The sequence below is a fragment of the Pelodiscus sinensis genome, chromosome 1, assembly GCF_052426305.1.
Source record: "Pelodiscus sinensis isolate ZL-2025 chromosome 1, ASM5242630v1, whole genome shotgun sequence".
Classification (NCBI taxonomy): domain Eukaryota; kingdom Metazoa; phylum Chordata; order Testudines; family Trionychidae; genus Pelodiscus; species Pelodiscus sinensis.
In genome coordinates, this window is record NC_143052.1 from 132,789,274 (window position 1) to 132,816,360 (window position 27,087).

Consider the following 27,087-nt stretch of genomic DNA (forward strand, 5'->3'; position numbering starts at 1 on the left):
AAAAGGCAGAGGGTGCTCTACATGGACATCATGCAAGAGAGCATGAAGACTGTGTTCTCTCTGGGTACAGATTCATTTCTCCTCAGTAGTTAAGCTTTGTGGTCTCTAAAAAACCTGTTAAACTGTGGCTCAAAGTTCTGCTCTTGGATCTCTAAGGGCTCAGTCCTTGTGGTCCCCTGAAACTTTGTGAGACACACAGGCACTGCCACACAAGCACTTTTTTCCTAAATTACTCTCTGAATGCAAGGAGGAGATCTACAGTCACACCTCAGCCCCATTGCTGTGGCTTAGCTGGGGAGTACAATCATAGAATTGCCCTGTCCACCCTCCCCGGGACTACAGCCAACTCTGAAGGCACTTGACTTTGAGAAATGAGTAAATGGATTAAGATTTATACTACTCCTGGCTTACCTCATCCCTTATAGTTGGATAGCCTGGAGTTTCCAAAAGGGAAAAGAAACTACACCAGCTACACATGTTCTGTCCCTGTACATTTCTGTGGCTATCATCTCCTCTGGTAGGATTCTGTAATGCCCACAACTGCCATGAAATGATAGGCTGGGTTCGCAGCTATGAAAATGTGTAATAAATGCTCAGAAAATACATAGCAAATCATGGTACTGGCTGGACTGTTTTAGTCTGTGCAGGATTTAAGACTCCAAAACCTGGTGTGATCTCAGATGGAAAAAGGGGAAGAGCCTTGGATCCCAGATTGTCAGGATGCCAAGGAAAAGGCACTACCAAGAGAAGCCAGCACAAGTGAGAAATAAGTGACGCCATCTCAGAAACCACCAGTGAGGGAATTAAAAACTGTAATTAAACCAAGCTGTGGTGAGATTTTTGCTGTCATAGCAAGTAGCAAAACTGCCACTTTTGGCATGAATGAGATATCTGCATAGACTAGGAGATGAATGGCTGTATTACAGGTCTGTGCTTTAGAGACAACCTACAAGTAAGGTGGGTTGCATGGATGAAGAATAATATAGGATGTGTACCTGCTGGAAAAGCATGATTGGGGGGGGGGCGGTGCTCTGATCAGCAGAAGCAGTCTGCTCCCCTGCTGCCGATTACAGTGGTTTTTATGCAGCATTGCTATGAGAATTTGCATACCTCATGGCAGATGTTAATCATGGCTTCCATGCAAACTGTAGTGGTTTCTGGCAGTGGACATCTCTATTCCCATATTATGCATTGAAAGCTGCAGTGCCTTAAGGTAACTGCCACTTTTCCAAAGAGTTTGGAAGTAAGGGTTGTTGTCAGATCCTTGGTTGTGTCAGTGTTCCCTTGCGTGTGCTGTTTGTCAAAAACAACTTTAACATACACACACAAGGATCTTGGACATGAAGAATCCAGCCCAAGATGAGACATTGGGACTGAAGTACCAGGTCCATCCCTCATACAGGAAGAATTCCCTTTGGGCCCAGATTTGGGCCCACATTCAGACATCGGATGTGGAGAACTCAACTGAGGCCCAGATCCCAGCCATGAAGAACTCCTGAGGTAGGGTGCTTTTAAGAAGGGCCTAGACCGGTCCAGCAGCAAGGTGGCTTTTTAAACCCAGAGTAAGACCTAATTATTTCCTCTCAGGACAGAGGAGTTTTGATTGTTTATTTTTTGCCTTGTAGGAGGCAAAAATATAGATTTAAGTCTATTGAGCAAACCAAAAGCAAAAAAAGGGTGAGGGGAACGAGAGACAAGGAAGTACTGGAGAGAGATGGAAGTGACAGATACGGGCAGGCCCGGATTAAGGCATGGGCTAGCCGGGCAGCTGCACAGCACCCCTTATAGCTGCCATCAGGTGCCGTGCTCCCGGCTCCCAGATCGCAGGCTGCAGCAGCTCCCAGTGTCCACCCTGTAGCGGCCACCTGGGGCGGGGGCTGCATTAACCCCTGCAGCGCCAGCCAGCAGCGCCCTTCCGCACGGCCAGGCTCAGCCCTCCCCGGGCTGTGCGCCAGCAGCAGTACCCAGGCTGGGCCAGGCCGAGCATGTGCGTCCTGCCACTGTCAGCTCCGCACACTCTCCCCCACGTGCCGGGCAGGGGTAGGGCCGCACACCCGCCCTCCCCCAACCCAGGGTGCAATTAAACTGTCTGCCCGGGGTGCCAGAATGGCTCAGTCCAGCCCTGGATACGGGATAGAGAGTGGACAGGCAACTGGAGTAGGGAGATATAAAAAGGAGCACAGACAGGTTTAAAGGACAAGATATGGCAAGTCATGAGTTAGGGAAAAGTATTTAAGAGGGGAGCAAGAGAAGCATTGAGGGATGTCTGAGAAGTGCCATGCTAGGGCTAGCATGATCCTTAAAATGACATACTCCAAAGCCCCATAAAGAAATTGATTCATGAGCGCACTAGTACTCTCTCCTGCTTTGGGCCAGAAAAGAGACGGAAAAAGCACTGCACAGACACACTAGTAAATACTTTAAGAAAATGCAATATTTTAATTTCCTACTTTTGAAGAAATTTAAAACACCTAAGTGAGAACCATTATTAAAAAAAACATTTTCTTTCAAAAAAAGAAAGTTAAGGGTCAGAATCACTATACAGACAGCAATCAGAGGAACATGTAGAGAGTCATAAAATTCAGCTTTACACACTTCAAAAAGGATATGCTTAACTCACAAAAGATGGACTGCTTGGCAATGGCCGATTGATGTGAATTTGTACTAAGACCTTTTTAGTTAAGCTGATAAAAACCCCTGTGTTCACCACTCGAAGGAAAGCCACTTCTATAACAAGTCAGTAAAGAATGGACTTATTTTAAAGAAACTGATTTAAGAGGGTCCACACAAACCATATGCAGTCATAACCAACTTATGTTTATAATTCAAAGACAATATATTAGTATGAGTTAGGGCAACAGAATCTAATCCATAGATTGTGGACTAGACTGAGTTGCACCTGTGGGGTCACTCCTGACCTGACGTGCTCCTCAACATGAGTAAGGAAGTGAAATCTAGCCCTATAAAACAAACAGCAATATATGGAAGAAGTGTCATCTGAACACATCTTTACCAAAAAAAAAGGGACGGGCTAGAGCTATGAACCCCCTTAGAGCCAGAGGCAACTCCCACTGAATTCAAAGGGCACTGGATCAGAGCTTTAAAGGGTAAAACTGAGCCTGCTCTTCCTAGGAGGCACTGTGCCTCAGCCATCCAACCCCTAATTAACTACTTCGAAGAGTTTTAAATACCTACTTACACATTAACAAGCACCACATTTTTCATACAGGAAAGTATGACATTTAAATAGATTAACTGTAGCTGTGCTAACACTTTGAACACAAACTAGAGTACTCTATTAAAACTAATGCAGGTTTATAAACCTTTTCTCATGGGAGAAGTTTTGGAGACCAAGCAACAGCATCCAATTTATAGCTTTATTAGAGAGGCCAGTCAGCAGGGATCTTAAGTGGGAATCAGTTCAGGTCACTTTATTTAAATCCACCTGAATTAAGGAAGCCTTAGTTAAGTGAATTATGTGAAGACACCTTCATTTTGAGACCCATGGTTAGAGACATTTAAGAACCCCTTAGCTAAATTCACCTCATTTAAGAGCATAAGCATCAAGGGTCATTTAGGAGTAGCAAGCTGCAATGAAGAGAGCACCAACAAGGTGCATCTAAAAGTCATCTCAAAGGCCATTTAAATACACCTTATACTGTTCGGGACATCTCTCAGAGTACCTCAGACAAGTATGCTTAGCTGCATCCCCATACAGAACAACTTTAACAGAGGGTGCCTGGTCCAAACCCATCCTTGGTGTTAAGCCACTTACTAGAGTAAGCAGATGTGGGAATGATTTGATCCTCTAAGTTTGCTGACTACATCACAGTAAAAGATGGCTGAGGGCAGGGTCAGTTCTATAGCACTTGAAAGGCCTCTCACTTAACTACACAGTATAAAAACCATGTTTGCCTTAGTGGGGTGTAAGTCAGAAGGATAGCCACATATAGCAATGCTTTGTTTGCCACGTTTACAGTACGAGGAAGATGGATCAGGCAGTTGTTGGAGCAGCGGGAGGCTGACGTGGTGTGGTAGCGAGGGTTTCAGAAGTAGATGCCTGGGATGCAATTTGAGAAGAGAAAGGCCGGGCGATTTCTGGGAGAAGGTTACTAGGATTAAGAAGAAGGGGAAAAGGCAAAGAGGCCACAGCAGCAGCCTGCTGGCCCAAGAGAAGTCCCAAATTGTATACATTGGAATTAATGAGATCATTACCCGGGAGGAGGACATTAAGCTGTTTCTGAATCTCTTGCAGGACCTGTAGCTGACTTTGCTGATTCAGAAGAAGCATGTCCATGTTCTCCCTCATTCTCCTCACTGTGTAGAGATAAAAGGGTTAATTTCTACAATTGTAAGTGTCATGACTGGTACTTCAGAAACCCTTTTTATACTTACACTCTTCAAATATAAGTCTTGACCGGTCCATTGCTACTTGCTCTGCACCACCACTTTGTTGTTCCTCATGACATACTACAGAAGAGGAATGAGAATAGCGTGTACTGCTCTAAGTTCTTTTTAAAGTCACATATTTACATTTAGCATGAATTATTTAGTAAACTTAAGGCAGAATGGAAAATATAGGCTCAATTAAAGCCACGTGGATAAGCTCTTTACTGCCTTGCTCTAGATCAGGAGGAGTGCATATTACAAATGTGAAGTTAGGCCATTTTAAACAAACACACAGGAGTCATTTCATGACCTATCTTAAGTTCCGAGTTCACTATAACAACATTACAACTTAGTGTTAAAAGTTTTCAAAATTTGATTGTAAGCACCTAATCTTTGGTCCAGCCTACTTTCTCTCTCAGTTATAGCAGGCCAATAGAGGAAGGGCAGAGACTTACCTCACACTCCCTTGATTGGCACTGGTGAGAGGGACCAACAAAGTAGCAAAAACTAGATTTCTCAGAGTCAGGTAAACATTTTTGCTGATTGCAATTCTGGACTCACTTTTCTTACTCATTTCAAATCTGACAGGCAAATATCTAATTGAGAACCAGGCTGAATTCTATGAATTCTGAGAGCAATGTGACTTCTTTCCATGTACAGCCGGTCCCCGAGTTGTGAACGGTCGACTTACGACCGTTCGCAGTTACAACCAAAAATGTCGTAAATGGCGGACCCCGAGTTACGAACGCGATCTGCGCTTACGAACAGCGCGGTTGCGTGTAACTCAATGGGGTCCGACTTACAAACAAACTGAGTTACAACCAATTGCTTGGTCCGTAACCAGTTCATAAGTCGGAGACAGGCTGTACTTAATGTGGATTGGGCCCCCCATGTGTAAAATACACTCAGTTGCAACAACTACGGAGGAACAATTACGCTCCATAATAAACTGAATCAATTTTTCTCTTTTTAAAAGTAGGATTAGTATTAAGCTGATGCTATGTTCCTTGATTAGAAATTCGCCTATCAGTCTGGAGTAAGACAAGTGGGTCCAGAATTGCAATCACCAAAAATGTTTACTAGACATTGAGAAATCTAGTTTTTACTACTTTGTCGGGGAACTATTTCTTCCTAATAGTAAGATGTAAAAAGGAAGTGAGGTTGTACCTTTTTGGAAAGGAGAGTTAATTGTGTGTAAAAACCTTGATTTTTTTTTTTTTATTGCAAGTTCCAGGAATATGAAGTTTGTAATCCTTGTTGTTTATGTTGGGAGGGTCAGCTAGATAATTCCATTATCTATCGATTAGGAGTTTTATATGCTTAGTTTAAGGGAAGTTAAATCTTTGGACAAAGCTTCTCTCAAGTGTTTTTATAAGATGTGACTATTGAAATAAAAATCAATTCCCCTCTCAATTATGCTGTGATTAACTGCTCTGATGAATCAGGGCCTTAATCAGCTTTCATTTCACTGGAGGTCATAAGACTAACTCTCTAGTCATCCATTGTAGGCCACACTTGAATTTCTCATTAAAAATGAGAATTTAATGCTCTCCAGCTAATCATTTGTGTATGTGATATACACAAACAAGAAAGGAACTCAGTTTTCTACCCCATATTTTCTAGGCTAATTTAATAATATACAAGATTATGAAGTTTGTGCATGAGATTCTTATTTAGTAACCCCTTGACTTTAATATCATGAAGTGCTCCCAGAAGAAATGGGTACAACACTGTACCATGTATATTAGAAGATACCTCTGTTAAATAACCAGCTAGTCAGTCTCTTCAATGATTGTGTAAATGGGTTTACGTCTACCTATTTTATTGCATAACGAGCAATGGATTCTTTTTAGAAGGAGAGGAAAACGGTTCTTTTCTTCCAGCATCTCAGAAGGGATTTTTTGCTTAACAAAGAGTCAATGTGTAAGGACTCTTGTTATGCTGGTTTATAGGATAAAAGAGGGAGACTTTCAATAATTCACTGATAGCTTGCATGCATCTAATATTTCATAGCTATCTTAGGGTATGTCTAGACACCTGGACTATTTTGGGATACCAGAGGTATCCTGAAATAGCTACCCTGCGTCTTTGAAACACGTCCATTCTTCCAAAATATTTTTAGAAGTAACGGGTGCGCTATTCCAGCATCCCTGTAACTCTCATTCCACAAGGGATGTCTTGAAATAGCACATTATTTAAAAATTTGGTGCTGTGCAGACACATCAAATTTCAAAATATAATCGAAATAAGATACGCAAATTGCATATCTTATTTTGAGTTTAGGGTGCTGTAGATGCAGCCTTAGAGTTTTATGCTGCCATGCATCATCATAGTATCTGAGCATTTCTCATGTGAAATCAATAGTAAAGTCTCTAGGGGACTTCCTGGATTATTATATAAAGGTGTCAGTATTGGCACTATGGATGCATTTAATTGGGTTTCTGTTAACATTTCATAGATATTCATAAAAACCAAAGTGTGGTGAGAGCCAGGGCAAGTATTTAGACTCAGAGAGTACAGGACTGTATACTAGACTGCCTATGAGCTGCAAATAAAGCAAGTACAGATTGTGTCCTCTATTTATTTAACCTAATCAATCAAATTACCTGTTGCACATTCACTGGACGTCTCTCTCACATGGACTTTCTGATGTTTAATGAAGTTTGAGCTCAGACGGAAGCTCTTCCTGCATTCAGTACATTTGTAAGGTTTCTCTTCCGTGTGGGTTTTCTGATGCCGGACAAGGGCTGAGCTGCAAGTGAAGCTTTTGCTACATGCAGCACAAGCATAGGATTTCATTTTCATGTGGGTTTTATAGTGTGCCATGAGATTTGAGCTCCGGCCAAAGCTTTTCTCACAGTCTTTACACTTATAGGGTCTCTCTCCTGTATGGATTCTCTCATGTACCACAAGGTTTGCCTTCCTGCTGAAGTTTTTCCCACACTTGGTACATTCAAATGGTTTTTCTCCTGTGTGGATTTTCAGATGGTTGAAGAAAGTTGAACTCCCCTTCAAACTTTTCCCACATTCTGTACATATGTATGGCCTCTCTTCCCTGGGGGTTTTCTGTCGTTTAAGGGTGACATTTAGTTTCTTCTTAGACCCTTTTGCTTGATGAGTGGATTGAGTGCCTTTCTTCCTCGGCTGCCTTTCTGGCCTGACTTTCCTCCAGCCAGGACTCTGGGCTTCAGCTACTTGCAATAACTCATCTTGCTCAAGATCTTTTTGATTATGTATTTCCTCCTCATTTTCACTGATGTTGCTATCACTTCCTGGAATAAAATCAGGAGTTCTGATATTGTTCATTCCTGGCCCTGGGGAGAAAAAACAAACAAACTCTTGGATCTGTATATCTGTAAAGCATTTCTATCTATTCAGTGACTGGTCATGAAGTCTTAAATCCAAAAAAAGTCAAATCCCAGCAAGCCCTTTCCCAAAGGGAAGGAGGAGGTGAAGAGAGGGGTCGAGAGGGGTCGAGAGGACAGAAATAAATAGTCGATAGAGGAGTGGGAGGAAGAAGAGGGAGACAAAGGTGAGCAGATAAGTCTCTCCATTCTCAAGAATTTCCATCCTTCAGAACAGTGTAGACCAAGCCAAGCACTTAACCCACATAAATCCTCCTGCAAAGCAGGAAGGCAAAGGAATGGGCTCAAACAAGTGAGCTATCCCAATAATGTCATTTTAACCACATACTCCTCTTCCTTCAGCCCACAAGCTCTCTACCCCTACTCATTTACCAGAGCAGGACAGCACCTTGCTGCAGTCTGCTTTGACATTGGGCTTTCCTCTGCCTCACACCAGAGGCTGAAGCTTCCATCTGTTTTACAATCGTGTATGTTTTAGAGGAAACTTTCTAGATGAGACTATCAGGCATATTGGCAGTAACCGAATCATTCAGTGCCAGTAGCGAAGAACTAGTCTATTGCCTACTTTAGACGTAGCCTAAGTGCCTAACTCCAGACTACAAGCCTCTTTTGAAAGAGGCTTTTTAAAAAAAAAAAAAAAAAAAGCGCTTTTTCGAAAAGCCTCTTTTTTGAAAGAGAGCACCCAGGCAGTCTGGATGCTTTCTTTCAAAAAAAGTACAGTTTGCATTACATAGTGCTCTTTTGAAAAAAGGCGCTTTCGAAAAAAGGTGTTCTTCCTCATAAAACGAGGTTTTCCACAGTCTAAAAAACCACCGTATTCTTTCAATTTACTTTCAAAAGAATGCGGCAGCAGTCTAGACGCAAGGGAAGGTTTTTTGAAAAAAAAAAAAGGCCACTTTTTTCGAAAAAACTCTGTAGTCTAGACACACCCTTTTTTGAAAAAACTTCTGCGTCTAGACTGCTGCTGCGTTTCTTTCGATTTACTTTTGAAAGAACGCAGTTTTTTTTACCACGAAAATCCTCGTTTTATGAGGAATAAAGCCTGTTATCGAAAGAGTACTTTAGAAAAAAGGCGCTTTTTCAAAAAATCTGCTCGTCATCTAAACACTCTCTTTCCAAAGAGGCTTCTAGTCTAGACATAGCCATAGGGGTCTAAAACACCACAACAACCCTTTGGCATTTTTCCCTCTAGTGCAGGCATGTCCAAAGTCCGGCCCGCGGGCCAATTGCGGCCCGTGTTCCGGTTTAATACGGCCCCACAGGTAATTTGACAATATCTATCTTTTATGGCCCCCAACAAATCCATATGTATTGAGATGAATACATTGTAAAATCTCAGTTAATGTCAGTTGGTCTAAATCAGTTATAAATATTTTGGACACAACATGTATACTTGGTGTTATGTTCCTGTTCATATTTTTTGAACTTAAAAGTTGACAGACAACCTTTATTACCAATAATATGTAATGTACTTTACAATGTTCCTGACATATATTTCAGCTTCCTGGATTTTTTTTTCATCTGGCCTTCAGATATGAAAGGCAGAGTGATTTAACACCTGTTTAGATTTGTCATCCATGTGACGAAATGAAAAGTATGCCGTTTGCAATAAACTTTGCATAAAATAGTTAATTTGCGTTTAATTTTAATGGTTCAAAGAATGTCAGGCAAAATGGTCGGCCCTCACGCTTGTTCACTTCATCAAATCTGGCCCTCTTTGAAAAAAGTTTGGGCACCCCTGCTCTAGTGGGAGGAAGGAGCAATGTGACTCATTGCTATAGGATTGTTCTGGGGCAGACTCCCTATTCCAACAGCTGCAGTTATTTGCAGAGGCTGTGTCTCTGCAGTGACCATCTGCCTCCATATTCTTGGATGTCCAGCAAAACTCTGGTAACTGTCACTACTCTCCACCATGCCTGTAAGGGGTAAAAGAGAATAAAGTGGAGAGTCCCAATACCCCTGCTCAGAGCTTCTGGAGTTCTCCCACTTGTGGAGGTGAAAAGGAAGATCAAGCCAAGCAAGAGAGAAATTCTGGCTTTTGTTTTCTCTGATACCAGTTGCATTTTGTTCCCCTGTTTTTAAAAAGTAGAAAAGTTTCCTGGGGCAAACTGGAGCACACATAGTCACAGTGAGCACTTAACTCCAGCTAGGTGCACAACATGTGCTCTGGCACAGCAGAGCAAACAGATGAGAGAAGACAGACCCAAAAGCTGCCACTGATAGCCCAGCTTTTTAAGATCACTGATTGTGGGTGACTTTGCTGTAAGTTACTCCTCACCTGTGCAGGGCTCTCCTTGGATTGTGCTTTTTCTGGAGCCCTGGAGCCCAGAGACCATTGGCTCTTCCCCCAGCTCCATCTAGAAGAAGAAAGTGGATCTGAGTCTGAAACCTTGGTTAGTAGAAAGGAAAGTAGATACAATGCACCCCAGCAGCGATAACAGGTTTTGTTAGGACAAGGGGAAGAGAATTTGCCAATCCCACACTAGTGAGCAATCAGCAGTTAGCCAGGGAGCTCAGAATTTGGAAGAAAAAGTATCTAGTTATCTCACCCATTACAAAGATAGCTTCCCCAATTATCACCTCTAATATCATTAGCCCACAGACATTCACCTCCCCCCCCACCCCACCCCTTCTGTTCTGAAATTTGATTTGTCCTTTTCATATGTGTTCATTTTTTTAAATTGTAGCCTTTGGTATATATGGTTGTGACTATTTTCTTCCACTACTTGATCTGAGGAAGTGGGTCTGGCCCATGAAAGCTCATCATCTAATAAACCATCTTGTTAGTCTTTAAAGTGCTACATTGTCCTGTTTTTTGCTTCAGCTACACCAGACTAACACGGCTACATTTCTATTACAGGAAAAGAGAGTTTATTCTAGGGAAAAGGTTAGGGTTAGCTAACAGCCCGTGGCCTGCTCTCAATCTCTTTCCTAGTGCCAACAATCCCCCCTTCTGAATTAACCTGCCCTCTAGCCTTAATGCCCCCTCCAACTCCCTCAGATTCTCTACTGCTAGCTCCTTCCAGAATTTAATTACCCCAATGCCTTAGTTTCCCCAGGCAGGCACACTACCCTGCAGTCAGGCCAGACTCACTTGATGACCCAGGCTGCTGGTACCAGTGCTTAAGCCACAGCTCTTGCTTCAATCTCAATCTCCCTCTCTCTCTTCCCTGAGCTCCACCCAATGCCCCCCTGTGAGCCTTCATTGGAGAAGAAGCTGAATGCAGTGATTGGCTGGCAGGATCAGGGTGGGGATGACTCCTCCCAGGGCAGGAAACCAGAAGAGAGACTGCTGCAAAAGGGGGGCTGGGGAAATGTTTACTAAGGCAGTATGTGCTTTGGACCCTTCCTACATGCAAAGAGCTGGAAGTCAGCATGCAAGCAGCAAAAAGTAGTTTACCAAAAAGCTTTACTAAGATGTCTGCAGACAATCCCCTTTAGCTGCTTGCAGGTATATCAGTTTCTTTGCAAACCTTTTCATTCTGTTAGGCTGTCTTGCTTACTCCAGTGCATTTTGTCTAACTTATGTGGCCTGTCTGGCCCTCAATCTGTACGATCTGTGGAGCAGGAGTTCTTGTGTTTGGTATCTCTCTGTATAGCACCTAGCCTAATAGAGCCCTGATCTTTGGGGTTTATAGGCATTTCCTCCATTCAAATAATAATAATAATAATATCTTTATTATAGAAGTATCTGTGCCTGGAGCACTCAACCCCAACCACAGTGAGGCCAAGTGGTAGGAAAGAGAGACACCAGGAGATCTCAGTGGCTTTGTGGTCACAGATAATTAAGGATGTGTGATAATTCATGCTGTGCAAAATGGAGGCAGGAGGCCACTTGAAATGTGATCTCAAAAACCAGGAAGATGTATCGGCTGAGGTGAGACTGGTTTTCTCTTAAACATTCTGTACTGGCCAGCAAGTTTCCTGTGATTCCTTAGTCACAAGTCTCCTGTCTGTTACAAAAACCTGTGCCAGACCTAGCAAAATAAAACAAGACACTTTTCCCTTGGAGTCACCAAGGTAGTGTGTTTCATCTGCAAGAACTATGGCTTCTCACAAAGCGATCTCCTTTCATCTTTTTAACATAGTTGAACATTCACTGTATTAGTGGATAGGGAACATACACGAATAAGAGAGAACTAGCTCAACCTAATATATCTGCTGTTCTGAACTGAGATGTTAGACCCTTACCATCGTACTATGGCCTCACGTTTATCCCTTCACAGTCTTGTTAACCATAAGCATTCAAAAATCATTACTCATGCTTCTGAGAGAATTGAGACTGACTTACAAATCACGAGATTGTAAAATAAATCTGGAGTTCTTTGTGTATGCCTGCTGGTTTCTGAACCTTTCCAGTTCTCTTGGGTTACATTTTCCAATTCTTTTTCCAGTCTGGAGGGCTAGAAACTAGAGCTGCTCTTAAAATAGAATTTCCATTCCCCAAGAAAGTCTGACAATTGTTGTGGTCACAAATTGGGATGAAAAGTGGGAAAAAAAATGTTTAGCAGAAGGAAATCCTGCAAAATATTTTTATTCCAAAACATTATAATGGCCTTATTGACAAAACATTTCAACATTTTCTAAAGGAAATGCTCTAACCTGACAGGAAGTTCAGAGGAGGCCACTTGGAATAAAATTGTTAATGCGTCAATCAGTGAGGTAAGATGATGGTGGGAGAGAGTGTGTGTGTGTGTGTGGGGGGGGGGACTTTCATTTTATTTGTGAACTACTCTGTAGGATGGCAGGTGAGGAAGTGGGAGGTGAAAGAACTGGATGTACCTTCCTTTGTCTCCTTTACTAGTTCAGAAGGAGGTGCTCCCGTATCTGGAAGCATGTCTTAGTGGTGTCTGGAGCTAAATGTGGCTGCCTGGCACCACCACCACCAAGAACCCACATACCTTACCAAAAGTGGGGGTAATCCAGGACCTGTATCCCATGGTTCCATCTCTGGAGGAGGCAATCAGAGGTCTTGGAGAGGCACCATAGACCTCATCCTATAGTTGTCTTTTTTGCCATCCACCCCAATGTCAGGCTGGCTCCTCAGCCCCCACTCCTCCCTACTACACCCCAAGTGCAGCTCTAATGCTTCACCCAAGTCCTGTCCTTACAGAGTGGGCCAGGAATGGCTGCATCTGGCAGTTGTGAGGGAGTGGACTATAGACCTGCTCTCCTCTCTGAGGCAAAAGAGGAAGGAGCTGCAGTCACAGGCCCATGTTCTGCAGGAGTAGGCTGTTGCTGCCTGCAAAAAGGTGGGGGACACCTAAGAGTGCCTTCATGCCCACTACCTAGAGGAAGGGAAAAATTTCCTGGAATAGAGGGTGGAGTCTACATGCAGGCTGCTCCGGGAGTCTGTAGCCTCTGGATGGTGCCTGCCCCAGAGATGGAAACAGAGGGAAATGGTTTATCTTCTTTTGTAGCAAGAGGAAGCAGCCTTAGTAGAAGATAGGTACAAAAATTAACTCTCGTTTTTGTTAATTTACAAAAAACTCAAGTTGTTAAATGTTAACATGAATATTCAGCATGGTATTTGATGTGTGTTATTTGGGGCTGCCCTCTTACAGTGCATGATGCTGGTTTCTTTATACGCGTGTGTCTGTTGTATTCCGAGCGCCACAACACAACAACTGTGGTTTGCTCCTCAGCTCCTTCTGCTGCTTCAGGGCTATGAAGAATCCTTGATTAGCACTCCTTTACATTCCTAGAGCTGATGCAGAGAAACTGTGCTGCAATCAATTTCTCATTTTAAACAGACTTGTTTTACTGAGAAAGCTAGTTTTAAAACAGCAACTGGGAAATGTTATCCATGCCAAAACCATCCCAGTATGCCTTCCTTGGAGTCACAGAACCACTTCAGGCCTACATATCATCCACCAGTACTGTAGCTTCTATACTGAAATCAGAGCCAGGCCAGATGTGAGAGAAATTGTGTGTGAAGCATGCACAACGCTATTTGGATAAGTTTTTAAAAGGTCATTGGAGCAGAGGGACTGGTGCATAGTCCTGCCACTTCCCAGGACATGTGTGTCAATCTCTGACCCAATTATTCTTTCATTATTTACTCCAGAGTGTAACAGCTTCCACAGAAGAGACTGAGAGAGCCCCATATAAAAATACCTCTCACCTGAGAGGTAGCAAATCTCTTCCCCCTCAGGAGGAGGGTCTTGAGCCAGAAGTTTTCCTATAGCTGAGCTCTCTAACCTATGGTTGGGCCAAATCTGGCCCACCTAACACTTTGATCCTGCCCACAGACTGCATCTGGCGGCTTTCTAGTTATATACTGCTACCTATGCCACCGAATTTCAAGGCAGAGGCTCTGGCAGCAGGAGCCTAGTTAAATGGCTCATAGTCGCAGCCCTCCTTTGGGTGGGGATGGAATAGTGAGCCCTTTAAATAGCTGCAGCTGCCAGGCCATGTGGTAGTAATGGGGCTGGGAGCTGCGAGCCCTATGCTGTGTTTTTAATTCAAAGCCTCTGGCCCCAGACAACTCTGGGGGGAGGCTAGTCACTAGTTCTGCCCTACGCCCTACCCCTTCCAGGGGTGGAGCTGGCCCATGACCACGTACCAAAATTAATTAAGTGCTCTCCCCCCCCCAACCACTAGGAGAACACACACACCACCCTTTTCTTGCTGGAACAATGTAGGTGCTTAACACCAAGAGAAGGGATGCAGCTGAGAATCTAAAACAGGGAGGCACCTCACTCCAGCCTGGATTAAGGTGCACCTGTCAGAGAGAAGGGTGGGTCTGAACACAAAACTCTCACCTTGGCTGGTTATTTAGGCAAGGAACCACTTAGCATGCTAGCTTCTGTGAATCCCCTTCACAGGTGACTTTCTCTCCCCATTCATGATATAAGGGGCCTAGGCACTACACTCAGGCTCTGTGAACTACAATGATTTCCTAGATGCCTACCAGGTGTGGCAATCCTGAGGCCTGTCATGCCTATATGCCGTGTAAATCTAGCACCAGGTGTTCAAACTATTTATTTTTTAAAAAAAATTAAAGATGTGATTTGATCACAGTCTGTGAGTAATTACTCAGGGAACAGATATTTGATCAAAGAAGGCTTTTTAGTGCAGTAGACAAACTGTATGGCAAGATCCAAAGACTGGCAGTTGAAGCTAGACAAATTCAAGCTAGAAATAAGGTGTAATTTTTTTAATGCTGAGGAAAACATTGGAACAAGTGATCAAGTAGCAAAGAAAGTAACCCAACAAGTAACCAACAGTTGTGGTGGAGTCTCCATCGCTAGCTATTTTAAAATATTTACAAAATATATGAAAAACTAGATATTTTTCTAAGATACATGCTTCTTGTTCCATCACAGCAATTGGAGTTGAAGGAGGAATTAGTATGAGGAATGCCCATGGCTTGTATTATACAGGAGATCAGATTAGGAAATAGCCATTACTTGCCTTAATCCACAATTAATCCCACTGAAGTGATAGAAGAAGGACCAGGTTCATACCATGGGTAAAGGGCATCAGAATCTGGCCCTGACTGAGCACTAGCAGAAGGCTATTGCAATGAGGTGAACCCACAAAAAAATGGACAGTACCTTCCCCAGCTTCTAGCTAAAACCATGTAGGTATTTAACAGCAAAAACTGTGTGAGGAGCTTCTGGAGACCAACTGCTTTTATAGGTATTATGGATCAGGGAGGAGGGGCCAATGTGAGAGAAACATGAGGTTTTCCAGCAGTAAGGCGGGAGGATGGGAGGGTGTAAGACACTTTTGCCCAGAGCAAATCCTGATCCACTAAAAACCCTGACATCCTAAGACTGTGGACTCCCTCCATCAGATACAGAAGTTAATTACATGTACATTTTGTAAATTACCTATTAACACTTCTCTAGTTTTAATCATTCAAGAAAACCCTTTCCCAACAAATAAAGCTATTACAGTAACAATAATTGAAATAAGTATTTAATACAAGAACAGTTAGCAGTCCCACCTCCAATATTTATATTGAGAGCTGGCTGCATGTAGTCATTATTGACAGAAGGAGGAGTGGTTTTAGAGAGAGGCAAGTGTTAATATTTCACAGAAACAGAAGAGTGGTATTTTCGGTGTATTTGAGAACATCATGGTCCACAAGACCCTCTAGACTAGAGATCAGGGTGAGAAAGAACAACTTCCTTTCATGCAACAGTGCCTCCTTCTGGCAATGTACACAATGGTTTTTAGCAGAATCCAGAGGGGACATCTTAAACAGCCATTCTTATTTAGATGGATGGTGAAATGAGTTGGAGGTGACCAGGATAATGTCAGAGACTAGTAAAAGTGGACATGGGGAAAGAATGGAGGGGATGATCAGTGAGAATACAAGGAGGTGGTGGAGGAAATTAGTTAGGAATGTTTTCTCGTGTACTGAAAGGATTAAGGATCCTCTGAAAATCCCATTCTAAGAGTTTGGTATCCAACTCCCATTGGTACCAAATTCCCATTCTAATTCAATGGAAGTTGGATGCCTAATTCCCTGAGGCATCTTTGAAAAACCTAGACTACACGTATTTGCAGACAGCACTCTGTATGCCCAGGAACTTTTTGTAAATTCCTATACAAGGAGTGTAGGTCAAAGGAATGTGAAGGCCTAAAACAAGCCCTTTCACACTCTCATGGGAGAAGTCCTCGTGCGGGGATGATTCAGAGGGAGCAGAAAAGCCCCTATTCCTTGTGCTATGAGCTGTACAGCACCACGGGGTCAGAGAGGAGTTTGTAATGGATAAGAAAGTAGGGGTAGCACTGGAAGTTATCAAAGACCACATACACCTGGGGCTTGGTCACACTATTGACACATGAATCATAGAGTTTCCCACCAGGCTCTTGTTCTGGAGGCCGGCGGTAATGTGCTCTCCCAGCCACAGTCTTGCCCACCAAAACCTTGGCCAGGAACATACAACGCATCCCACCTTTCTCTGGATGGGAGTATCTATGAGAATAATCTGCTCTCAATGAGAAATAAATGCCCTGGCCGAAGATGTGGCTGTGCTGTTTTGGGAGGAGCTGGCTGAAGTTTGTCTTGCAGATGGACTCCACATTTCTGGCTGAGGTGCCAAAGAAAAGGTGCTTCTCCAGATGTTGTTTCTCAAGTTTTGTTCTTCCCCAAGACATGAATTTCTTCCGGCTGAATTGGGATCAAAGAAGAAAGAGAAGAAAGTTAGAGTCTCTGCCCTGAGGGGATGATGCTGAAGAGCCATCGGAAGACCCGGAAGACTAATCCCTCCCATCCATCCCTCAAATCTTAAGTAAAAGATAAGTAGCACAATCTTAAATTCCATGGAGGTAGGCTCAGTCTCTTGCTCTCCAACTGAGAGTTCAGAAACACTCAAACATCTGCTCACAAAATCCAGGCCTTCCCACACTAAGCCATCATGGTTGGTTACATGCAACCATACACGCTCACAGATGAGTGTACCACCCAGTAATGCACAACCGTTCACCCACCAGATCAACATGTACAACTAATACCTACACCAAGGCACTAGGATTCACCCAATAAGCACACTCTGGTGTAGATGTAGCAAACAACTAATGTACAAAGAAATACCTAACAAGCAATTATGTCTGCTTTAGTGCAGTGGTGTCCACAGTTCAGAGCAATATCAGTAAGATTTTTGCTGTCAGTCTCTGAGCATAGAGCAACCAAAGGAAAGAAAGATGATTCAAAGCTTAGGGTGCTAGTCTTAGACTGTGGACTTGCTCATCACTAATGTGATGTTGGAGAAATCATTTAGGCCAACATCCAGAAAGTTATGTAGATCTCTACCTTCCACTGAAATCACTGGAAGCTAAGAGCCTAAATATCTTGTGGAGCAGGGCCTCAGTTTCCCAGCTATAAAATGTGAATAATATCACTTGGCTGCCTCACAGGGGTGTTGCAAAGATAAATACATTAAAAATAGTGTGGTGATGAGGACCACCTAAGTATCTAGGAGGCTGGGATTCTGTCATGCTAGCACTGAAATCACATTCCTGTCCTTTGATAGCACCAGCATTCACAGTCTCTGCCTCTGTATGTAGAAGCCACCCTGATAGCTCCACATTCATATTCCTCGCCTCTGAGGATGGTAAGATGCTTAACCCTGGGTACTAGCACTGCAATTCACACAAGACTGATCTCAGGTCCCTCTCTAGCAATATCCACTGGTTTTTTTTACTTAGCATATCTTTGCCAGAGATCGTCATTCCGGATCCTGTAAATTGTCAGCACCAGGATCTCATCTTCTGGAAGAGACTGGTGGAAGAGAACACAAATTGAGCGGTATGCAGCTTCTGATGGTACCACTTCCATTTGCAGGAAAGCTTGATCAATTGTTGGCTTTGGAATCCAGGCAGCAGGGTATGGACCATGATAACCATCCATGGGATCTTCCCCAAGGATGTCATCAGTAGGATAGGAGGCTGTCATGCCTTTACTTGAGATTGTCCTAAAAAAGTAACAAGAAGGGAAAATTTATTTTTCCACAGGTTGTTGAAATGCCCGTAAGAGCACTACTGCCAGTGGAGTCACATACTGCAGGTATGGCACCATAGTGAGGAATGATCGGCAGGAAGGTCGGCGCTGGATGTGGCGAATGTATCCCTGTTCCACGTTACATTGCACAAACTTCTTCAAATCCACACCGTAGTGCTTGCCCCGGAACTCAAAGTTGTAGAATTCCTTGTCCTCCTCAAAGGCAGAGAGTAGATCACTGAAGATGGGCTGAACATACGAAAATAAGAAGTGAGGACATAATGCTAGGATAAAGAGAAAAATCAGGTATTCCCCCACTGTGTCCCCTCAATAGCACTCTGGCCTTTCATTGACGAAGTATCACCCCACAGTCTGGATGTCAGAGGGCAATCTGCATTTGGATGCTCAGTCTTTCTTCACCCACTTGTTTCTCCTTTAGTCCTGGCTCTCTCCAATTATGACCAGTAATTTGCTTTTGTTCTCTTCCCCAACACTTTCGATTCTGTCTTTACCCATCCCCTTCTTAGGGTATGGCTACACCACAAGTGTTACAGTGGCACAACTGTGGTGCTACAACTACCCCATGTGATGGAGACGAGTGTTTCTCAACCTTTTTTTGCTCATGGCCCCCTTCTGAGCCTCATTCATCATACGCCTGGCAGTTAAATTTGAGTGGTCCCCTCAGAAATTTACTGTGGTCCCCTAATGTTCCGTTTTTTTCCATGTGACCCCCTAGAAGTAAGGCATGGCCCCCTGGGGAGCCATATGGCCCATGTTGAGAACCACTGGTGTAGACACATATTACAGAAATGAAAGGGATTTCCCACCACTGCAGTAAATCCATCCCCTCTCCATCGATTCTCTCAACCTACTGGTGTCTACACCAAGCTTAGGCTGGCTTCACTAATGCTCTTGGAGGATAGGGTGAGGGGGATTTTTCATACCCAGGGGTGATTATCTAGGTTGACCTAACTTTTAGGCACAAATCAAGACTTTCACAAGACTTTCTTGACCCTCCCATTCCAACCTCTGCCCTGTCTCTAATGTTCCTTTTCTCAACAAACTGCAAAAGAAATCGGCACTTCTCTGTCCAACCGGCTCTCAGGCCATGTCTACACTACCACTAATGTCAGCAAAACATACGTTGCTTGGGGTGTGAAAAAACCATGCCCCCAAAGCAACACAATTTTTGCTGGTATAACTCGGAGTTTGCATAGCACTATCTTGGCCTCAGAGTTTCTCCCACTGACACAGCTACCACCTCTCTTTGGCTGTGTCTAAACTACATCTCTTTTCTCGAAAAAGGGATGTAAATTAGACACTTCAAAATTGCAAATGAAGCCAGGATTTAAATTTCCCGTGCTTCATTTGCATAATGGTGGCTGCTATTTTTGAAACGGAGCTTTTTGAAAGAAAAACGGCCATTTAGACAGGGATTGATTGAAAATAAAACTCTTTTTTGAAAGATCTTGTACTCCTCAAAAAATGACTTAGTTCTTAATCCATTGTTCTCTTTGGTCTGCTGTTGACCCTTCCAGTCACCCTTTCTATAGTGAGAGCATGGTTGTATATCTGACCCGTGCTTTGAAAGGAGGCCATGGTTATAAATACACAATATAAATATGATTAAAAATAATTTGGGTGAGGGAAGATCTGGGGGCTTCTGGAAGCTCCCCTCCACTAGCTAACATAATCCCAATCTCTGGGCTCTGGGAAGGAGCTCCCAGCACTTAGGAATCTCTTGGGAAAAGGCCACAATGAGAAACCTCTCACCAGCCCCTAATTCCTTCCCCTGAAACAACAGCAAGACCTAGGATAAGATAGCATCAAGTGCTCCTCTCCCTGAATCTCCTGCATAAATGAGGTCAGAATCAGCACTAATGTCCCCTCCCCCTAATAGTGAGAGAGGGAGCAGGCAAGAGGCATTCCCAGAGATTGCTGAGCAGGAAGTGTGGAGATAGCAGGGGCTAGGGGCTTCACACTGTTTATGTGCTAGGTGTGTGGAGAACTTGCACTCTACAGTTGTTACAGCTGCTGAAGAGTAAAGGGAAGGAGAAGAAAGTGCAGCAGCTCAACTGGCTACCTGGGTCTTGACTTTTCTGCCCACCATCCCACCCACCCCTGAAGAGGCAGAGTCATCCTAGTGGTCTGCTCAGGCAGCCCTTTGATCTACCAAAGTGGAGGGGAGGAACTGAAGGTATTATTTGCCTAGCTCTTGGCTATTGGGCTTTATAGGGAATGCATGCAATCTGGGGCTAGCAGTAGCCAGTCTGTAGGGCAGCTTTGTGTCTCTGGCTGAGTCTAGACTGGCCAGTTTTTCTGGAAAATCAGCCGCTTTTCCAGAAAAACTTGCCAGCTTTCTACACTGGCCGCTTGAATTTCCGCAAAAGCACTGACGTCCTACTGTCTGAAATCAGTGCTTCTTGCGGAAATACTATGCTGCTCCTGTTCAGGCAAAAGTCCTTTTGCGCAAAACTTTTGCGCAAAAGGGCCAATGTAGACAGCTGAGATTTATTTTCCGCAAAAAAACCCTGATCGCAAAAATAGTGATCGGGGCTTTTTTGTGTAAAAGCGCGTCTAGATTGGCACGGACGCTTTTCCGCAAAAAGTGCTTTTGCGGAAAAGCGTCCGTGCCAATCTAGACTCTCTTATCCGAAAAAGCTTTTAATGGAAAACTTTTCCGTTAAAAGCATTTCCGGAAAATCATACCAGTCTAGACGTAGCCTCTGTGTTTTAGGTTCTGTTTTGTTATCATTCTGAATTCTAAGAAATAAAGTAGTGTTTGCTTGCAGCCCTCCAGCAAGACTATGTGGCTGTGTCTAGACTGGCAAGTTTTTCCACAAAATCATCTGCTTTTGCGGAAAAACTTGCCAGCTGTCTACACTGGCTGCTTGAATTTCCGCAAAAGCACTGACGATCTCATGTAAGATTGTCAGTGCTTTTGCAGAAATACTATGCTGCTCCCGTTCGGGCAAAAGTCTTTTTCCGAAAGACTTTTGCACAAAAGGGCCAGTGTAAACAGCACAGTACTGTTTTTCCGCAAAAAAGCCCCAATCGCGAAAATGGCGATCGGGGCTTTTTTGCAGAAAACCGCGTCTAGAGTGGCCACGGACGCTTTTCCGCAAAAAGTGCTTTTGCGGAAAAGCATCCTGCCAATCTAGATGTGCTTTTCCGAAAATGCTTTTAACGGAAAACTTTTCCGTTAAAAGCATTTTCGGAAAATCATGCCAGTGTAGACGTAGCCTGTATGTTTTTCTCCAGTTTCTTGATGTATATTCCATGAACTCTTGGCCTCCTTGGTCTTAATAGGATCAAAGCAACAGTTTTCTATTCTACAGCTCCTGGTGGTGGGGCCAGGCATTCTGCAGTTACCTCCCTCACTGACACACTAACCCTGTGTAATTGCATTCATTACCATGAAGCATTATTTGAGGAGACAGCTCGCATGACAGACACTAGCCAGAACATCATACCGTGAAGCCTCATCTTCTTCCCCTTACCTCCTCATATTTTATCCATTTATTACCATTTTCCCAAAACACTGACCACTGTGTGGGGAAATAGGGGTTCTGCTGTGAATCGCAGGTATTGGAAAGACGCCTCACTTTGTCATAGGTCTCAGAGGTTATCACTTCCAAGGAAGTCAGGGCAAGTTTCCCAGAAGAATTATTGCTATGAGGGAAAACAAATACATAAATAGTTACAAGCTTGTGTGCTGCCGGGGGAGTGAGCCTGCCATTGCGTGACCTCCCTAGAGCAGCAATAGCCCTCCACCATCCTCTATAATGGCCTCTGCTGGGAGTGACTGGGACGGGAGAAACTGTCTTTGTATTCCTCACAGCCAGTGCTATAGTTCTGTTCTGCACCTCCAGTTGAGAGGGACTAGCATTGGAGCATAGCTGGGAGCTCTCCACAGCCAGAGCTTCTTCCCTATTCCCTAGTGTTCATCCTGTAAGGGAAGATTCAGCCTGTGCTAGAACAATTAGAACATCTTCCCCATTCCCGTCCTTGTCTCCTACTGTAAGAGCAAGGACCTGTGTTGGAATGGTCTCACTACGGTTTGTTCTCTTGTGCTGTTCTTCACAGCACTTCTTGCTGGGAAATAATGGGGCTGGAATTTTTCCATCACTTACTTGTCCAAAAAATGAGCATGGCTTTTGGTAACATTGCAGTAAAGATTTTCCAGGTGGCGCTGAGCTGAGTCACTCAAATTCTGCCAGGCCTTGTTGTCACTCCGCCTTAACTGCCAATGGTAGGGGTAGCGGGTGTGGTGGAGTGGACAGCCCGCTCCTTCCACACAGTTTCCTAGGAGGAAGCGGTCACAGATTCTGATCTGCTCTGCCTGGTGGATATGGAATTGGGCCCCATCTGCACCGGATAGGCGCTGTGGAGACTGTCTCTTCTTCTGGAAATCCATTGAGATGAAAATGGATGTGTTCTTTGCACTGGCAGATTCCAACTGGCTGAAGAAGCTCTGAGATCCCAAGAGAAGTGGAGCTGTAAAGAGTATCCCAGATCTTTGGAGGAACTCAACTCCTGGGAGAAAGATGGGGAAATGTAATGAGGCAGAAAGCTGCTCTGAATGCAGAGCTGCCTATATAGGACAACTTTCTTTAGTGCTTCTCAATGCAGGCTCGTTGGATCACATCTCCAAAGGTATTTAGATGTTATTGAAATTAATAGCAGATCCCCCAGTAACTGAGCGTCCCTTCTTCTTTATTTTCTGCCCTTCCCAACGGTGCCCCACACCCCGTGACCTTCTCCCTATTGGCAAACCTTTCCTAGTATGGGAGTCTCATGGATATCCACACCTCGCTCTTCCTCAGAAAGCCATCATCTCCTGTCAGAATAAAATCAGCAGTTGGTACCATAAAGAAGAGTAAGATACTCCTCTGTACTTGTACTTGCTCTCTCTAGACTCTCCCTCCAACCCCCAAGGTTCCTGCTCAGATATAGGTGCAATGTCTTTAACTCTAGTTTTGTCTCCTCAGTTTTTCCTTTGCTCCAGTGGGAAGTGGATTCCATAATTGTGCAGGAACTCAACTCCTGCAAAAGTTGCATGAAGCTGCTGTGTGCAGATCTCTAGAGCTAGATTCTGGGCTGTGCCTAGATGAAGGTGTCGTACAGATGGCATAGCTACAGAGAATGCAATGGCATAAAGTAGAGGAATCGTAGCAGCTGCTGTAATTTATCCCAGAAATCCTGGAGCCCAGAATCTCCACAGCACTCTGTGCTACAAGCAGGGGCGGATGAGAGTTTTGTGGGGCCCAGGGCACGGGGCCTATTGAAGCGTGGAGCCTGGGGCAGCACAATTGTGCACATGTGCCACGGCCACAGCCGACAGGTAGTAGCGCATGCACGGGGCCTATTGAAGTGCGGAGTCCGGGGCAGCTGCCCTGCTCACCCTGCCCTATATCTGCTGCTGGCTACAAGCCAGGCCATTCCCAGCTCCAGCACAGCTACTACACCAAAGCCTGCACAAAGAGAAGGCTTCCTGGTTTGTCACAGCCTCTGTACATGGCCTTAAGAGCATATAGTGGTCAGGGTGGAATCTGGACCCTAGTCCTCAATACCCATGCACCTGTCAAAGAGCCCCTTCCCCGGGCTTCATGCCCTACAAACAAACCCCGTATTTCCCATGGGATCATCCTCTCCTGAGCTTTACCTCTTGCAGTGGGATCCGAGCCCTACCCTGGCCTGACATCCCCCATCTTCACCCTGGCCCCACAGTTCTCAGGAGAAGTGGGGGATTCAGTCCAGGGTGAAGGGGGTGGGAAGAGACATTATTTAAGTTGGTCTCTAGTAGGCCCTCTGGGAGATTCTTTGATCCCCCTTGCTAACTTCTGGGGCCAGCTGGTTCGGGAGGGTCACATGCTGATCAGCCCCAGGCTCAGCCCCTCCTCTCGCTGCCTCTGGAATAAATCAGGCGTTAACCCCACATGGCAGTTGAACAGTCGCCCCTGGCGTTCCATGGTCACCCCCCAGCCCAGTTTGTTGGGTGCTGATTGGCTCCAGTCTGCCGCCAGTGACCAGCAAAGGGGGGGAGGGATAGCTCAGTGATTTGAGCACTGGCCTGCTAAACCCAGGGTTGTGAGTTCAGTCTTTGAGGGGGCCATTTAGGGATCTGGGGCAAATCTGGCACTGAGGGCAGGCGAGTGCACGAAGCCTCCACCCATCCTGCCAGGACTACGCACCGCTTTGAAACATCACACGCTGCTTGCAGGGCGGGGTGGGGTGGGAGGAAGCATGGAGGAGGCTTCACATGCTCCCATGCCCCCAGACCCTAATTGGCCTAGGGGCAGAGGAGCAAGGGAACTCTCCTCCCACGCCAGGGGCATGGACACGTTGAAAGAATGTGGGGTGAGGGAAAGGCACTCCCTTACCTCCAGACCCGTCGCCTGGGGGTGGGGAACCCAGAAATAGCTTGGCCCTACCCCTTCTGCTCGATGCCCTGCCCCTCCCTATGCAGTTCGGGGCCACTTCAAAAATTTCCGAAGTGGCCCCCGGCAAAAAATGATTGCCCACCCCATCCTATGTGCTTTCAAAGCACTTACCACTCTAGGGGTATATCTACACTAGCTCGTTAGTTCGAGCTAGGTAGGCAAATGAGGGCAACCGGAGTTGCAAATGAAGCCCAGGATTTAAATATCCCGGGCTTCATTTGCATGTTCCCAGGCACTGCCATTTTAAAATCCCCCTTAGTCCGAACTCCGTGCCTGTGGCTGAACGAGGAACAAGGAGTAATGGTAGTTCCAATTAAGATCTCTAATTCGAACTACCTACTCGGTGTCGCATGTAGCCGCGGGCACGGAGTTCGGACTAAGGGGGATTTTAAAATGGCGGCACCCGGGAACATGCAAATGAAGCCCGGGATATTTAAATTCCGGGCTTCATTTGCAACTCCGGTTGCCCTCATTTGCCTACCTACCTCGAACTAACGAGCTAGTGTAGACATACCCTAGGTCCCTAATCCCAATCAGGGCCTTTGGAAATGACAGCAATGTAACAAGAGAGACATGGTGGGTGAGTTAATACCTTTTCTTGGACCAGCTGTGGCTGAAAGAGATGAGCTTTTGAACTTGCACAGAGCTTCGTCAGATCTAAAGAAGCCAGACCTGAAAAAGAGCTCTGTGCAAGACTGAAATCTTGTCTCTCTCTAACAGAAGTCAGTCCTATAAAAGATATTATTTCACCCACCTTGTCTCTCTGATTTCCTGGGACCAACATGGCTACAACCCTGCAGACAGCAATCTAATAATCAGGGCTCGACAAATTATACAATCTACTCACCCGTGGCGAGTAGATTGTAACCCGGAAGAGCTGGGTTCCGGCGATCTGCGCATGCGCAGAACGATCTGTGCATGCACCGATCGCTGGACAGTGCGACGGGCGAGCGGGGCTTGCCACAGTTCAGCAAGCCCTGCTATTAATTCATGTGAACACATGCTGTGCCCCATTAGGAGTCTGTTAACACAGGTGCCATTCTAATTTATATACCTACTGCTCTTGCAACAGAACTAATTTCCCTGCATTTTACCACGTAACAGATGAGTTCAGATACTGTTTTTCCACAGTAGTAGCCACTATCCCTGGTGGCTAGAATTTCTCCCTTATCACTGGAGTGCCCGTTCATGTTCCCACTTCAGTGTTGGATCCTTCCTTCCCAAATAGTGCTGGGGTCTCCACCCTGCCCACTCCCATTGAAGGTGTCCATCTTCCTTTCCCTGGGAGATACCAAAAGTAGGCCAGAGCCCACCACTATTGAGTATCAGAGGTGTTGAGCACATCAGATCATGACAGAAAAATAATTATATTGGTATAAAAATATTATCTATTTAGAATGTAATTAGAGATAGTAGTGGATTGTTATTTAACAAAAAATAAATGTTCTTTGCTAATTCACCCACACAATGAAATGAAGCAGCTTAGGGCGGATTTTCAAAGGTACACTTAGGGTATGTCTACACAACACACATAAGTGAACCTCCCAGGCCAGGTCAACAATCCACTCCTTCCGTAGGATTCAGAGTTCCAGGCTGACTTGCAAAGTCAAAGAAACATCTACACAGCTATTGCCCTGTAACTCAAGTCTGACAGCCCAGGATGGTAGAGTTACTTATGCGGGCTGTTTAAACATATGTAGGTGCCTAATTCCAAGAGGAAATCAATCGGAAATAGGCAGGGATCAAAATGCCATATAATCTTTTGAAAATCTACCCCATTCATCTTATATCTAAGTGCAATGACATGAGGAAGTTTATCTTGTATCAAGGCAAACAATACAATGAAGATATTTTCACTAGATATGTTGAATCACCCCATAACATTCCACTAGTTTTGTTGTTATTTTAAAACACAAACAAAACCAAAGAATTAAATTAATCTTTTAGCCAAGTGAAAATGTAAACAAAAAAAGAACAAGTTATGTTTAATGACAGTTAGAATTTTTTAAATCTTACATTTAAAAAAATAAAAATAATCATTAAATAAAAGGTGTAATCTGTTGGATGTTCTTCAAAATATTATTCCCATTTGTTTGGTTTTTATTGAAATGCCAGTTTTGATTGGTCAGATCAGACACATGGTGAAATTATATATTAAAAATTAAAATGTTCATTTTTTAAAGTATCACAGTTCAAAGCTGAAAAATTTTACTTAGAAAAATATTCTGAGGAAAAAAATCAGAACATGAAAAAAGTTGAACTGTTGTGAAATACAAGGCAGAACATACTTTTAACTATGCCCAAAGTTTCTAACTACTTTTTTTCTCCTATTTTTGATCCATTTTAATTACATTGCCCTCAGTCACAGTCCAGATTGTTTGCTATTGGGGTGTATTTCATTAATGAAGCAGAAAGTATCTACATTATAATTTTA

The 27,087-nt window shown here is 44.2% G+C and overlaps 2 protein-coding genes across 3 annotated transcripts; both read right to left on the reverse strand.

The window, feature by feature from the left end:
• Positions 1–2,416: 2,416 nt before the first annotated feature.
• Positions 2,417–10,969, reverse strand: LOC112547427 (uncharacterized). Its single transcript, XM_075901515.2, has 5 exons — positions 10,849–10,969; positions 10,033–10,111; positions 6,996–7,703; positions 4,396–4,470; positions 2,417–4,317 (listed from the first exon to the last, which is right to left on the reverse strand). The coding sequence occupies exons 2-5, from the start codon at positions 10,109–10,111 to the stop codon at positions 3,995–3,997; spliced, it is 1,185 nt and encodes a 394-aa protein (XP_075757630.2). The 5' UTR covers positions 10,849–10,969; the 3' UTR covers positions 2,417–3,994.
• Positions 10,970–15,663: 4,694 nt separating this feature from the next.
• Positions 15,664–24,318, reverse strand: LOC112547428 (protein mono-ADP-ribosyltransferase TIPARP-like). Of its 2 annotated transcripts, XM_025189603.3 has the most exons (7): positions 23,876–24,318; positions 22,987–23,050; positions 22,344–22,746; positions 21,711–21,882; positions 18,272–18,459; positions 17,915–18,184; positions 15,664–16,881 (listed from the first exon to the last, which is right to left on the reverse strand). In XM_025189603.3, the coding sequence occupies exons 3-7, from the start codon at positions 22,625–22,627 to the stop codon at positions 16,434–16,436; spliced, it is 1,362 nt and encodes a 453-aa protein (XP_025045388.3). In that variant the 5' UTR covers positions 22,628–22,746; positions 22,987–23,050; positions 23,876–24,318; the 3' UTR covers positions 15,664–16,433. The 2 variants fall into 2 exon arrangements, with proteins under 2 accessions (XP_025045388.3, XP_025045387.3); XM_025189602.3 differs by having other exon boundaries at positions 22,344–23,050.
• Between the last annotated feature and the right edge of the window lie 2,769 nt (positions 24,319–27,087).